The sequence below is a fragment of the Pistacia vera genome, unplaced genomic scaffold (assembly GCF_008641045.1).
Source record: "Pistacia vera cultivar Batoury unplaced genomic scaffold, PisVer_v2 Contig829, whole genome shotgun sequence".
Classification (NCBI taxonomy): Eukaryota; Viridiplantae; Streptophyta; class Magnoliopsida; order Sapindales; family Anacardiaceae; genus Pistacia; species Pistacia vera.
The window spans coordinates 827,848-842,487 of record NW_022196700.1 but is presented as its reverse complement, the minus strand read 5'-3'; the positions used below and the strand labels follow the sequence as shown (position 1 = coordinate 842,487).

General features: G+C 35.7%; 2 protein-coding genes across 2 annotated transcripts; one reads left to right on the top strand and one right to left on the bottom strand.

Moving 5' to 3' along the window:
* Nucleotides 1–337: 337 nt before the first annotated feature.
* On the top strand, nt 338–8,437 carry LOC116118000 (outer envelope protein 61-like). Its single transcript, XM_031403985.1, has 11 exons — nt 338–433; nt 1,915–2,145; nt 3,520–3,576; nt 3,689–3,817; nt 4,045–4,122; nt 4,242–4,312; nt 4,698–4,747; nt 4,872–5,070; nt 6,105–6,642; nt 7,037–7,180; nt 7,832–8,437. Exons 1-11 carry the CDS (start codon nt 338–340, stop codon nt 7,976–7,978), a joined length of 1,740 nt encoding a protein of 579 aa, XP_031259845.1. The 3' UTR covers nt 7,979–8,437.
* Nucleotides 8,438–10,363: 1,926 nt separating this feature from the next.
* Nucleotides 10,364–11,584, bottom strand: LOC116117986 (uncharacterized mitochondrial protein AtMg00810-like). Its single transcript, XM_031403963.1, has one exon. It carries the CDS (start codon nt 11,582–11,584, stop codon nt 10,364–10,366), a length of 1,221 nt encoding a protein of 406 aa, XP_031259823.1.
* Nucleotides 11,585–14,640: the final 3,056 nt, after the last annotated feature.

Sequence of the window (14,640 nt, the reverse complement as noted above, 5' to 3'; positions counted from 1 at the left end):
CTGAGGTCTGATAACCCGTTTTTAAACAAATTAATATTCGACTTGAATTCACACAAACGCCACTGCCACCTGTCAAAAAAACACGTTTTCACAAAACAAACATAATAAATCCAAACAGAAGCATAATAGTAATTAAGTACGCATCTTCGATTCCCCTTCTGTTCTGATCCTTTCTTCAACCGAACCCATCACCGTTCAGCTCTGGTGGGCGACCTCCCAAAATACAATTATTTATTAATCTGAATAACCAACCAAACAGACAAACACGTCTCAATTACCCACTCAATAAAAGAAAAACAATTGTTTGGTGTTGATCTGTAAACGAATAATCCAGAAAATGTTTAACGGTATGATGGATCCGGAATTGATGCGACTCGCTCAGGAGCAGATGAGTCGCATGTCACCCGCTGAGTTCGCCAGGATCCAACAACAGGTAATTAATCGTTGCATCTTCTTATCTTTCAAATTTGCCCAATTTGATTGATTCTTGTGATGCGATTTTAATTGATTCGTTTTCTTATGTAAAATTCTTGTTTAAAATTTGAATTATCAAGATTTAAACGCGGTAATGAATAAATTTGTGATGCGAATTATGGATTTATGGAGGATTTCTCTTGAAATTTTGTTTGATAATTTGAAATCGAATCTTGATTATTATTATTTTTTCGCTAATGATTAACAACCGTTCCTGTTAAACAAACGTTATATTAAGGCAACACCTGGCTTTAGTGAAAATAGTTGATTTCGTAATTGTGAAGTAAACATTCAATGTACATTATTCAACTAAACTTCAATGGGGAACTTGTTGCTGTTGGATACGTGGAATTTGTCGTCCTCAATTTCACCATATCCACAACCGCTTAGCAAGTTTGATTTAAATATAGAACTCTATTTTTAAACCATTTACAAGCCTTGATGGATTTCCGAGTCTTCAAAATTTGAGATAAGTGAAAACAGGGAAGTTTAGTGCTTGGGATCATTGCTATTTAAAAGTAAAATAGGAGCATGTCTGATTTGTGTTGCCATTTTTCTTAATTATTTAGCTGTACAAAGGGGTAGGGAGGAGTTTAACATCATCAAATTGCCTTACATGAAAGAAAAGCACTAATGTAGTTTAATACAATTGTATCGAACTTCTTATATGAAGTTATTTCGTGGTGGACGTTTATTAAGAAATGTAAGAGTTGAATGTTTTTAAAAATAATTTAGGTTAGTTGAACATTGATTTCACAATAACAATTGATTATATTATCCAGAAATATCCATACTAAATATAGCCCTTGTTAAAACCTTCTAGCCACGCTGGTGGATGGGTTAATCTGCGTTCATTTCTTGCTGTGATAACTAATCACTATAGAATATGAAATTTGGTGAATGTCATAGCTGCTACGTGTGTGAAGTCCTAAGTTGAAAAAAAATCAATAACTTTGAAATTATTATAATTTAATTCTAGGCTTTGTTAACCGAAAAAATGGTTGATTAACTTAAAAAAAAAAAAAAAAATTTCTAGATTTAATTTCAATTTTGATGCAAGTTCATAAACTTTTTTCCAATTGAGTGTTTTGATAAACCATTTTATTATTTGAACAGAAACAAATTAGAAATTTGAAGATTGTTTGACTCAAAAGTCAGTCCTTTAGCAAAAATAAGTTCAAAATTTTAAATGTTATAATTAATTGTTTTGAGTGGTTTATAGTTTCTATTATATCTAAATTCAACAATAAGCAATGGGATGAACTCAATGCCTTGTAAAGCTCGAAGGTGTGCATATTATTTGAAACAATTTTTATGAAGTTGAGTGTGTCAAGAATATATAATTGCGACAATGGTGTTTAATAGTCCATTGAGCTCTTCCATGGCTTGGTTATGGTCAATCTTCCAGCTTCTGACTTTGATGTGCTGCTGGCATTACAGATGATGGCTAATCCTGATTTAATGAAAATAGCTACTGAAAGTGTGAAGAACATTAGGCCTGAAGACTTAAAGCGTGCTGCTCAACAGTTAAATCATACCCGTCCAGAGGAGATGGCTGAGATTGGTGAAAAATTGGCTAATGCCACTCCTGAAGAGATTGCCTCTATGCGTACTCATGTTGATGCTCAATTGACTTATGAATTAAATGCTGCACAGATGTTGAAGACACAGGTAACTTTTATTTATATTATTATGTTGTTAATATTTCAGATATATTGGAATCAGTTGCAATCCATTTCCTGAGTCTTTCCGGTTTACTTTATTATAGGTTCAGTGGTCCTGTTGGTCTTTTGTCTGGTTTCTGTACTCCAAGCCATCAGTTTCCTATTTTATAGTCAAGTTCTTGAATTAAAACTGTGTTAACTAAAGTATTCCAAGTTTCACTATTTTAGTTCTTTCAGCCTTTTCCTCTTTTAGAATTTGGGCTTGTTCAAAGCCATATCTATATGGATAAAACCCTAACAAAAAAGTAATGTTGATAGGAAAAGATGATCTTTTCTTGCCTCATCTAGTTAAACTGGTTTGCCCTACTCGTGCCCAAGTGGAAACTTTGATTGGTATTGCCACCCATGACCATGTATTTGTATAGCATTCTGAGAGATGAGGTACTTTGAAGAAACAAAAAATCCCTCTCCAGTAGTTTGAGCATTTAATTCATGAAGGATATAAATTGATTTCTCATTTGAATTAAACTTTTTTGATGAAAATAAGTTGAATATATGAGTATTTTGTGTTATTCAGGTGAGCGTAGTATTTGGAGTCTATTGTCATGTAACTTAACCAGTGAAATCAATTTTGACAGTGATGCAAAAAAAAAAAAAAAAAAAAAATGCGCTTACATGGGTTTGCTAATATTTTTTTTTCCCATGATTACTGGAAAGCAATGACTCATCCAAGTTCCATCATTCAACTACGAAAACTAATGGTGGTGATAGAAAATTATTTGAAACAATGCCTTTAAATGAGAAACAAAATGATAACATTCAGGCAACTTGGTATTACTGGAGGATTTATGAGGGTCCTTTTGTCTATAATGCTTGAGGTACAACTAAATGCCTCCTGCTAGCGGAAAGGTTTAGCTTTCCCGTTATGTGTATAAGGTGAAGATTGATGGCACCTTGTTCTTGTAGAAGTTGTGACACAATTCTGGACCCATTAAAACAATTAATTCACACTTGATTTTTGAGATCATATCTAAGATGCCTAATTAATGCACTTTATTTAAAGTTTGTTGATTTAACTTCCCATAAGATGTGTCATAATTTATGTAAACAAAATGGGAGTCATTGATTCTCATATATGTGTGTGTTAACGCACTTGGGACCACGCAAAGTTGATTACTTAAGAGTTTGAATCTTGTGATTGATCTTCTATTTTTGTTTGATTTCTTTTTTCAATTTTTCTTGGTATTTGTCCGCATGTGTGTTTGTGCATTTGGCAGTTGGGGTACTCAAATTTGATTAATAATAATTGAGTTGATTCCCCAAACTTTGCTGTTTTTATGTCCCATTCAGTAATGGTTCAATTACCACTGGAATTTGGCAGGGGAATGAGCTTCACAGCCAAGGACAGTTCAAAGCTGCATCAGAGAAATATTTGCTTGTAAGGCTGAATTTGAATTTTATTTTATTTTATTATTATTTTTTTTTTGTTGGTGAGCTCATGTTTTGGTTTATGTTTTTTCTAATTTCCTCCCATTTTGAACAAATATTAGGCGAAGAAAAATTTGGAAGGAATTCCTACTTCCAAAGGAAGAACACTTTTATTGGCGTGCTCACTTAACTTGATGTCTTGTTACCTGAAAACAAGGCAGTATGATGAGTGTATAAAAGAAGGCTCTGAGGTATAAATAAGACATTTCTTTCTCTTGTTTGTTGTCCTGTATTATAAAATATCATCATGTCCAGATGCCCAATCTAGCTTTTCACTGTAAGAACTTGCAAGAAACAAATTGAATTTAGCAGCAAATAAAATAAACAATTATATATATTAAGATGTTAATTTTTAGAAGCAAACATACACCAACTGCAAATGGAGAGCAGATAAAGTTAAATATTGGCCTTATTTCAGGTGTTGGCATATGATCCAAAGAATGTCAAAGCTCTTTATCGAAGGGGTCAAGCATATAAAGAACTTGGGCGATTGGGAGTGAGTTCTTAGCATAGAAAAGTGAATTGTTTCAACTGATTGCCAAGTTGTGCTAATGCAAGATTTTACATTTATACATTTATGTCCTATTTTCTTATGAAGTTCTCGTTATTATATAGGATGCTGTCTCTGATTTGAGCAATGCACATGAAATTTCCCCCAATGATGAAATTATTACAGATGTCTTGAGGTATGAATTTATTGATTTCAAAAAAACATGGGATGCTTTTGTAGAATGCCATAACTTATCTTATGATGTAGCTATCTTCTGAGCCATCTTGGGCTAGCCATTGCATTTATTTAAATTTCCAATCATCCTCTGGATTTTCTTTTATTTTTCAATCTTTTGGGTATATGGCTTATTAAAGCTTATGACGTTTTGTACTTTATTGGACTTTTTCATTTTTACTTTTTGAGTATCTCTGAACTTTTTGCAATCTGACATTTCCCTTCTGCATAAGAATTAGGTTTGCTGTCCTTTTTAACATTTTCTTTTTCAGAATTTATGTTAGTGCGAAGTTATGTTTTGTTTTTTATTTCTACATTTTGAGATATGATATCTATTGTTGATGCAGAGATGCTAAGGAAAGACTGGCTAAAGAAAGGGGTTATCATGCACCAGGAGGTATGTTTTCTCTTTTAAGAATTATCAACGTTTATTGTATTTCTCAGTGCTTCTTTCCCTTGGTTAACTGCATAATTGTGTTATTCAAATTTTGAGAGACTTTTGTTCTGATCTTGTTGGATAGGGTTAGTAATTGAAGAAATAACTGAAGAAGTTGGGGCAGTGTCTTCCGGAAACCATGAAAGTTTGTCTGGAGGATATGCAGTAATGCAACCACAGGAAAGAACCGACTTTTCCCAGAGTAAAAGTAGGGCTAATGGTGGGGACTTGACAACCAATCGAGATTCTTTTCAGGATTTGAAGGATGACGCAGAGGCTATCAGGTTTGTTACAAGGAAAGATAATGTTCAAGTATAGAATTCATGGAGCTTTGATCATTTGTAAATGAGAAAAGATGTTCTAATTGAGATGTGAGTGTGAGGACTGGAGAGCCATAATTGCTTAACATATTTTAAATTTTAATCTTGTGGAAGACATATACACTAGAGATAATAAAGGCAAGAGTAATGAAAAAGGAAAGTTTTGAGAATGACTAAAATCTCAGATTAAGTTTAAGCTGTTGAGTCAAGGAAAAGGAAAAGTAGTAATAAATCTGAATCTAGAATTAGTGCAGTGAAAGATAAACACTACAGAAAAGCCATTGTGGATGAGAGGAACCAAAAACCCAAATATTTGTTCATGAGAATTTGCAGTTGGAGAAACTATTAGTTGTAGTTTACATTTATGGGCATTGGACTAACTATTATTACTTTATTGAGCTATTTCATTTTTACTTTTTGGATATCTTAGAACATTTATGATGTCCAGAAAGTGGGAAGTTACAGATCAGGGACCTTTAACTTATGTAGTGTTTGGGTTTGCGACAAGGAAAAGGAGGCCAAGGAAATGCCAAGTATTGATTATGTTAGAAGACTGTACAGAAAACATACTTAAGCCATGGGATAGTAACTTCTATTTAGATATCTCATGGTCCTCTTGATGATTTCTTGTGATGGTCATGTACTCAAATGATCTACACCTCCAACTAACAGGCAAACACAAATAAATCACAATGGAACACTTCTGAATCTATCAGGTTAACATTATTAATATAGGAACTCAGTGATTAGGTTGATTTGAGGATCAAAATCAATGTGTTCAGTCTATAACCTACTGCTACCCCTCTTTTATTTTAAGGCTGAAAGTAGTCTTATGTTAGGGGAGTTCCTTTTTTGTTTTGTTCCATCATTGACCATGCTTACAAAACAATTTCCATTGAGCTGAGTTGTTTTGTTTATCCGTGATTATTATTTATTTATTATATTTATCCTTTTTTTTTTTTTTTTTTTTTTTTTTTTTTTTTTGGTGTGATTCATAGATCATTCAAGGATTTCATTTCTAATGCCAATCCTGAAACCCTGGCTGCTGTTAGTAGTGGAAAAGCTGGAGAGATATCTCCCGACATGTTTAAGGCTGCATCAAATATGATTAGCAAGATGTCACCTGAAGAACTTCAAAAAATGGTTCAGTTGGGGGAAGGTCCATTTACTACTGGGAGTAATATGACGCCTGGGTCAATGCCTCAAAATATTACACCTGATATGCTTAAAACTGCTTCTGATATGATGGGTAGGATACCACCGGAAGAGCTCCAGAAAATGTTTGAAATGGCATCCTCTTTAAAAACTAGAGACACAGGTCCAATGTCAGCAAATGGAGTCAGTTTAGGTACTGGGTCAAAATCATCAGAATCCGAGGAAAGTTCTGTTATCAGTGGGAATAATGTTGTAGGTGACACTAGTTCTTCTCGTAGTTTCTTTCCAAATTCAAGAAGTGGTCTTCAGTCAAACTTCCAACCCTCAAGCAGTGATTTACAACAGATGAAAAGCCAAATGAATGATCCAGCTATGAAGGAGGTATGTTTGACTTCTCCTTTCATGTTGTATAATAAGGGTTGGTTCAAATCTGATGACAATGAAAACATTTCATCCCTGCAGTGTAGCATAGTAGGTAGTTTTCTCTATTTTTATAGCTTTGAGATGATTAGATTTGATACTTGTGCATTGGCTCTGAAGAACTTACAGCAATTCTCTTTAAAACAGCCTGAGGTGATACTTCCAATTTTTAGCAATGATTGTGCTGTGCAAGTCTATTGTTTTACATAGTAGAAAACAAGTTAATATATCTTCAGTTGCTATGCAAGATGCATGGAATTACATCTTCTCCTTTAGAAAGTCTGTCTTCAGCTATTTAAAATATGCATGACCTTTTTTTTCATTCCTGAATGTTTGGTTAATTGCAAATTGGCAGATGTTCGCATCAATGATTAAGAATATGAGCCCAGAAATGATGGCAAATATGAGTGAACAATTTGGATTGAAGCTTTCTCAGGAAGATGCGGCAAAATTTCAACAAGCAATGTCATCTTTATCACCGCAGGACTTAGACAGAATGGTAACTTTGACATGATTACTTATTCATGTGATCTACTAAATTTAGTTTTGTCTTTTTATTGTCAGTATAGTATAATGAAGATCGTAGCATTGACAAGAATTTTAGATGTCCAAAATAGGAATCGTAATTGATTTCTCTTGTTTTTTTTGAAGTTCTAATTTGTTGCTTGATAGATTATGATATTGCTGCTTCACAAATGGCGAAGGATGCTTTTGATGAGTTAATGGATTAATATTGAGATCTTTAATTTTTTATGTTGTCCTTTTATTTTCAAGCTGGATACCATTTCATTTTGTTCTTAATCCATTAGGATTTAAGAGGGCTGGATGGAACAGCGTGATAAAAAAAATTTATGATCTTATGTGGTTTGGTTGTGTCTGGCAAACAACGCTTAGACATGTCTCACAAAAGCACAGTCACATGTACATAGTCATTACCAGTTGCCAAAATATGAGCTTTAGGATAGGAGTTGCCAGATTGAGGCTTCAAAGATATTTGTTGGGTTTTTCTTACTACTAATGTCCTCTAATTGTCTTGATCGTATTTTATTTTCGAAATTTTCTTTTCTCAAACAGTTTTGACTTCAAATAGTACATTTTCCTACCCACTATGCATTAAAGATGTTAACTTTTTATATCCTAACTTGTGCAGATGCGGTGGGCAGATAAAGTTCAAAGAGGAGTTGAAGGTGTTAAAAAGACAAAGAACTGGTTGCTAGGGAGACCTGGTTTGATTCTAGCAATATGTATGCTCATCTTAGCGGTGTTGCTTCACCGGCTGGGCTTCATCGGTAGTTAGACCTACACCCAGCTCTATTCATTATAATTGATCCCATTCTAGTTTAACCCATAGATGAGCGGCAAATCTTTGTACCCAGCATGTCCCTACAACCATATAATCGTAGCAAGGTGAGTAAAACCAAGAGCAGTAACTGCTTAGAACGAGATAAGAAAGGGATGGGGTTGTGTTAAGTGGGTGAAATGATGCCCATGATTCTTTTTGTATGCTATTACTGGAACTTCCAGTGAAAAGAACTGGATGTTGTTGGATAAACTATATGCGTCTTTTGTAAGTTGAGTGAGGTGATAAAAGAATGTCAAAATGGATCTTCATTGCACTAACTGTCTAATCTTGTCTCATTCATTAACAATCACCGAGTCATTGAAAATGTGATTTGAAAAACAATTGGGAGTTGTAAATACATGCACAAAAAAATGACCTTTATGGTTTTATATCATATATTTTTTATGTATCAAATTATATCTTGAAAGCATATGGTTTACCCAAGAGGGGATGAATCTGGGTGTTTAATATAAGTTCCAAATTTTATGCTAAATTATACATTTTTTTACTTCTTAAATTACTGAATCAATTCTTATGCAATTGATGAAATTTGAGCAATTATTAAACAAAATCAGTTACATAACTGATTGCACAAAATAAAGAGAAAGGGTCAAAGGGATGAAGAAAATCAAATTAGATACTTATATAGACTAGTGGTAGTTCGACAAACTTGTCTTGTTCACTCCTTTAAGATTTTGACCTTTTTAATTTGATAACTTTACTCTATTCTACAAACTTGGATTTCATTGCATGTTTTTTCAAGCTTATGCAACTTTCGTGGATTTTATTATTTACACCTTATCATTCTTCATATTCTTATTGGGTCTCATGTTATCTGAAATCCGAATTGTTCTCGTTTTCTTTAACTTCTTTTAGGTCAATGTTCTATAATTTAGACCTTATAATATAAGAGTAATGTTACATGTACAAATAAATCTTACAAAGATTTGTCAAATTGATGTGGGACAAAATAAATGGAAGAGTGAATATAATAATTTTAACTTTTTTATTTATTCTTCCATTCAGTTTGTGCCATATCAGTTTGTACACAAATCTTTGTATAATTTATTTGTACATCTAGTATTATTGATAATATAAACAACTAATTTGTTAATTGTCCTTTTCTTTTTGTTCATATACCAATTCTTTTCTTTCCAAATAAAATCTACCTAAGACGACTATTATAATCTTCACATAGGCCAACATGGCCCCTCAAACTTAGGAAGAACAACATTTTCCTACCCGTTAAGTTTCAAATCGACACTTTCCCACCCATGTTAAAATCCGTCCATCAAGTTTAACTGAAAAACAACATAATAGTAAATTCAAACGACAGTCATTATGTCCCCTACATATGAACTTTGAAAAAACAAAACAAAACAAAAATTGTAATTTAAACCCTTTCACTATCTTTCACATCCCACCGCCCCAAAATCCTACACCCCCACCCACCAATCGATCGGAATTGTACTTGGCTTAGTGTGATTTGGCCAAAAAAAGGCACTCGATTTGGCTTCTGCTTCATCAGTGCAACCATTGTCACATGCTCAGCTTCTTCGCTGCTTGTTGCTCGTCGACCCTACTTCGTTGCTACTTGTGCATGTTGTTGTCTGGGCACTTCTTATAAGTGCTTGCTCCTCTCGCCATGCGGATCTACGTGTCACGAGCGCGCTTGTGTGTGTGACAGTGCGCGATTGCCAAGAGCTCTTGTCCACGCCCCTAGCTGTGCGTTGTTGTAGTCCTAGGAGTCTTCATTGTAGCTATGTTTTCCTCCCTATGAAATCTTTGGTCCCCGCGGTTATGCGACATTTCTGTCATTATGCCTCTCCATTCGATTGACTTTCTTCCCTCGTGCCTGTGGTGGAAGGAGATGGTTTTGTGGTGGATTTGAGATGTGTTTATTTTTGTGCGAGAAGATTGTGGTTAGAAGGCTGGGTTTGATTCTGGCTGATTCACACCCAACTAGGAGTGAGTCCACCAGAATCGCAGTTGTAAGAGTCACAGAAGAAGAATAACAAAAGGGACAGAGCAGTGTTGCCGAAAATGCTATTGCATTGATTGTATTGAATTAAATGAAACTATACATGATGCCACCGCTTTATACAACAAAACAAAGTGTAACAAACCAAAGAATGCTATACAGCTAGCATAACAACCTGTAACAAACTGTAAATTTACATAATGGTACAAGGGCACCTCAACTATGAATAAGACCATTTGGTAATTTTCCTGAACAATTATCATATGAGGTGTGTCCATCTGATATAGAATATGGCTAGATATCAACGTCTTTGAGGATGCCAGGAGCTGCGCATTTGCATGAGATGAACTGATGTTGGACTACTCTAATACCCCACGGCAAGATGGAGAGTAGATATTAGCTACTTCCATCTTGGACAAATGTGAGTAGAGTAAATGAGAGGGCAAGGACTTGGTAAACATATCAGCAAGCTGCAGCTGTGTAGTAACATGAGCAGTCCGAAGTGTGCCTTCTTGTATCTTATACCTTATAAGATTACAATCCACTTCAATGTGTTTTATCCTTTCATGAAACATCGAATTAGATGCGATATGCAAGGCGGCTTGATTGTCACAAAATAGCTCAGCTGACTGAGGATGAGGAATGGCAAGATCAGTTAACAATTGCCTCAGCCAAGTGAGTTCAGTAGATATAGAAGCCATGGCCCGATATTTGGCCTCAGTAGAAGACCGAGATACCACAGTCTGTTTCTTGGATCTCCAAGAAATGAGAGAGTGTCCCAAGAAGACACAAAAGCCAGTTAAAGACTTGCGAGTATTAGGGCAAGATGCCCAGTCCGAATCAGAGTATCCAATGAGCTGTAATGAAGAAGCAGCAGACAAGAGGATGCCTTGGCCAAGAGCATTCTTGAGATAACGTAGCACTTTATGAGCTGCAGCAAGATGAGTAATGGTAGGGCAATCCATGTATTGACTCAAGACTTGAATGGGATAGCTTATGTCGGGTCTGGTGAGAGTAAGATAAAGTAGTCGACCAATTAGCTGGCGGTAAGGGGTGGGATCAGACAAGGGGGTTCTAGATGTCTTAGATAGTTTAGGGTTCTGATCCATGGGGATTTTGAGTGGTTTGGAAGCAAGATTACCAGTATCAGCCAAGATATCTAGTGTGTATTTTCGCTGGCATAGATGAATTCCTGTTGGAGAACGAGCCACTTCAATGCCTAGGAAATACCTTAGTGAACCAAGATCTTTAATGAGAAAATGGGTGTTCAAAAAATTTCGGAGAACAGAGATGGAGGTAAGAGAGCTGCTAGCAACTACTATGTCATCGACATAGACAAGTAGTGATGTAAAATCAGTGGCAGTGATATATGTAAAAATGTTGTAATCAGCCTTGGATTGCTTGAAACCAAAACTGATCAAAGATTGAGAGAACTTATCATACCACTGCCGTGAGGCCTGTTTAAGGCCATACAGACTTTTGAGCAATTTACAAACTTGTCCAGGTTGACCTTTAGTATATCCCGGGGGCTTCTTCATATAGATATCTTCATGTAAATCTCCATGAATGAAGAAATGCATTATTAACGTCAAACTGTTGTAAATGCCATCCTTTAATGGAAGCCAAGGCAAGCAGAGTTCATATTGTAACAATCTTGGCAATGGGGGAGAATGTTTCATGATAATCGACTCTTTCTTGCTTAGTAAAACCATGAGCAACTAAATGTACTTTCTTCCGTTCAACTATACCATTAGAATGGTATTTGGTTTTATACACACATTTGCAATCAATTGGAGATTTTCCAGGAGGTAAATCTATAAGGATCCAAGTCTTGTTTAGTTCTAGAGCATCAAGTGCATCAAGTTCAGCTTCCATTGCTTTGCACCAATCAAGGTCCTTGGTAGCTTGTTAAAAGTTTGTGGGTCTTGTTATGAAGAAATGGTAGAAGAAAATAAAGCAAATGAAGGTGATAAACGTGTATAAGAAATAGAAGAAGACAGAGGAAAATGAATACCTAAAGGAGTTGATGCCTTGTCCACGGATTGGTTAGATGAGATTGAGCTGACTTGTTGACAATGAAAATCCTATAAGTAGTTAGGAGTTGTTCTTGCACGGGTTGATCTTCGAAGGGAAGGTCGACATGGTATGGCAGGATAAGATAAGGAAGAGGAATCTGTTGTAGGTGTATGTGCAGGAAATGGTGCTGTAGCAGTAAAGTTGGGATGGGGAGAAGAGAGATGAGAGGATATGGGTGAAAGGGATAGGGAAATAGTAGAGGATATATCTGAGGTAAGGTTTGGAGGAAGTGTATAAGGAGAGGAAGAAGTTTGTGAAGGGACAGATTGCATGGGATAAGGAGATGGTAAAGGTAGGGAAAGGGAAGGAGATGTAGTGGTGGTTTGTTGATGAAATAGAAAAATGTGTTCATGGAATGTTACATCCCGAGAGAGGAAAATAGTCTTGGTATTAAGATCAAGCATTTTGTAGCCTTTTATACCAAAAGGATAGCCAAGAAAAACACAATGTCGACCTCTTGGATCAAATTTTTGGCAATTGTGGGAAAGGGTGGAAGCAAAGCAAAGACACCCCAATATTCTCATGTGAGAGTATGTAGGAGGCTTATTAAACAAGAGCTCAAATAGTGTTTTATTTAAAAGTAATGGACTAGGAATGCGATTAATAATGTAAGCAGCTGTAAGTATGCAATCTGTCCAATACAGTAGATGAATGTTAGACTGAATTTGTAAGGCTCGGGCAATATTTAATAAATGTTGGTGTTTACACTCAACCTTGCCATTTTGCTGTGGAGTTTCCACACACGTTCGTTGATGAATAATGCCTCGGTTGTTGAAGAATTCAGTCATTTGAAATTCAAGACCATTATCACTACGAAGGATTTGAACTCTGGTATGAAATTGAGTGTTTACCAGATTACAAAAAGCCTCGATACATTTTCTGGTATCCGATTTAGCTTTAAGCAAATATATCCAAGTACTTCGAGAATAGTCATCAATGATTGTTAAAAAATATTTTGTGCCATCATATGCTGTGAGGGAATGGGGTCCCCATATATCACAGTGTATGAGTTCAAAAATGGCTTTACTTTGATGAGTACTATCAGGAAAAGGTAGACAATGATGCTTTGCAAGAGGGCAAACAAGACAATAATTTTTATTAAAAATAGTAGAAACATGATTTTGAATACAAGGGTCTTTGATTACATGAATTTTGGAAGTGGGAGTGTGACCCAACCTACAATGCCAGAGATCGGAAATTAGATTCACATCCTTGAAAATGGCTAAAACAGAAATATTTTTGTGTAATGAAATGGAAAAGTGGTCAAAAAGTGTTGTATGAGGAACTTGAGTAGGAATCGGATTGTAAAGTCCAGCTTTCATCTCACCCATGCCAATCGTGGTCCACGACAAAATGTCCTGAATAGAACAAAATTGTGAAAGAAAAAGAATATAACAAGAGAAAGAGTTGATTAGTTGTTTGACAGAAATCAAATTGAAGTGAAAAGAAGGCACACATAAAACATTGTGCAAAGTTAATTTCGGGTTGATATGGACTGTGCCAATATGGGAAACAGGCGCTGTTTGGCCATTGGGTAGATTAACAACAAAGGAAGCAGAAGATGTTATTGAAGAAAAGAATGAGGTACTATAGATCATATGATCTTAGCGCCTGTGTCAATTAACCAAGGAGTCTGTTTGTGTGAGGATGAGGAAATACCATACATGGTGGGTGAGAATGAACAATCTGCCTGGACATTATTGACTGCATGCGTAGCAATGGAGGCCTCCGTTGGTTGCACTAGAGCCAACAATTTCTGGTATTGATCCTTAGTAAAAGTCATCTTGATATCAGAAATTTCTTCTTTAGGGTCGAGAGAGGACATGTTAGCATATGGGTTGTACTGCTTGGTTTTGCCATGAAGCTTGTGGCCTAGTGGATACTCGTGTAGTTTATAGCACTCTGCAGCTATATGTCCTGTCATATGACAGTGGGTGCAGGTTGGTGGTTGAGCGTTGCCAGCTTTGAAACAAGATCAAGAGTGTGGCCTTAAATCTTGCAATGGGTGCAAAATGGTCAGTCTCGTTTAGATGATTGGGAAGATTGAGGTGAGGATCTGTATGGTAAGTAAGGTCGGTTAGCAGCAAGCGCCAAAGACTCAGTAGAAGGGAGATTAGGCACCATGAGATGTTGCATTTCTTGCTGTTGAACCATGGAAAATATTTTTTTTATGGGTGGTAAGGGGTCCAAGATCATAATCTGATCACGAGTGGCATTGAATAAATCATTAAGGCCTATAAGAAATTGGATTACACAATCCCTTTGATATCGTTCAAGAAGAACAACCAATTTGCCACAAGAACAGTCAGGTAACGAATCATACATAAAGAGTTCATCCCATAGAGTCTTAAGTTTACCAAAATAAACAGAAACTGAATTATTGCCTTGAGTCAAACTTGTTAATGCCTTTTTAAGTTGAAAAATCCAGTGACCATTTGATTGAGTGAATCGTTCTTTAAGTTCCCTCCAGACTTGAGCAGCATCATTGACCAAAGCAATGTTGGATTTGAGGGAGGGATTAATGGAGTTATGTAACCAGGAAACTACAAGATCATTACAA

Excerpts from the sequence above, each read along its gene's own strand:
- LOC116118000 (XM_031403985.1), top strand. The coding sequence starts at position 338 with ATGTTTAACGGTATGATGGATCCGGAATTGATGCGACTCGCTCAGGAG. Across the intron at positions 3,577-3,688 it reads CATCAGAGAAATATTTGCTT|GCGAAGAAAAATTTGGAAGG; the intron begins GTAAGGCTGAAT and ends AACAAATATTAG. Across the intron at positions 4,123-4,241 it reads AAGAACTTGGGCGATTGGGA|GATGCTGTCTCTGATTTGAG; the intron begins GTGAGTTCTTAG and ends GTTATTATATAG.
- LOC116117986 (XM_031403963.1), bottom strand. The coding sequence starts at position 11,584 with ATGCATTTCTTCATTCATGGAGATTTACATGAAGATATCTATATGAAG.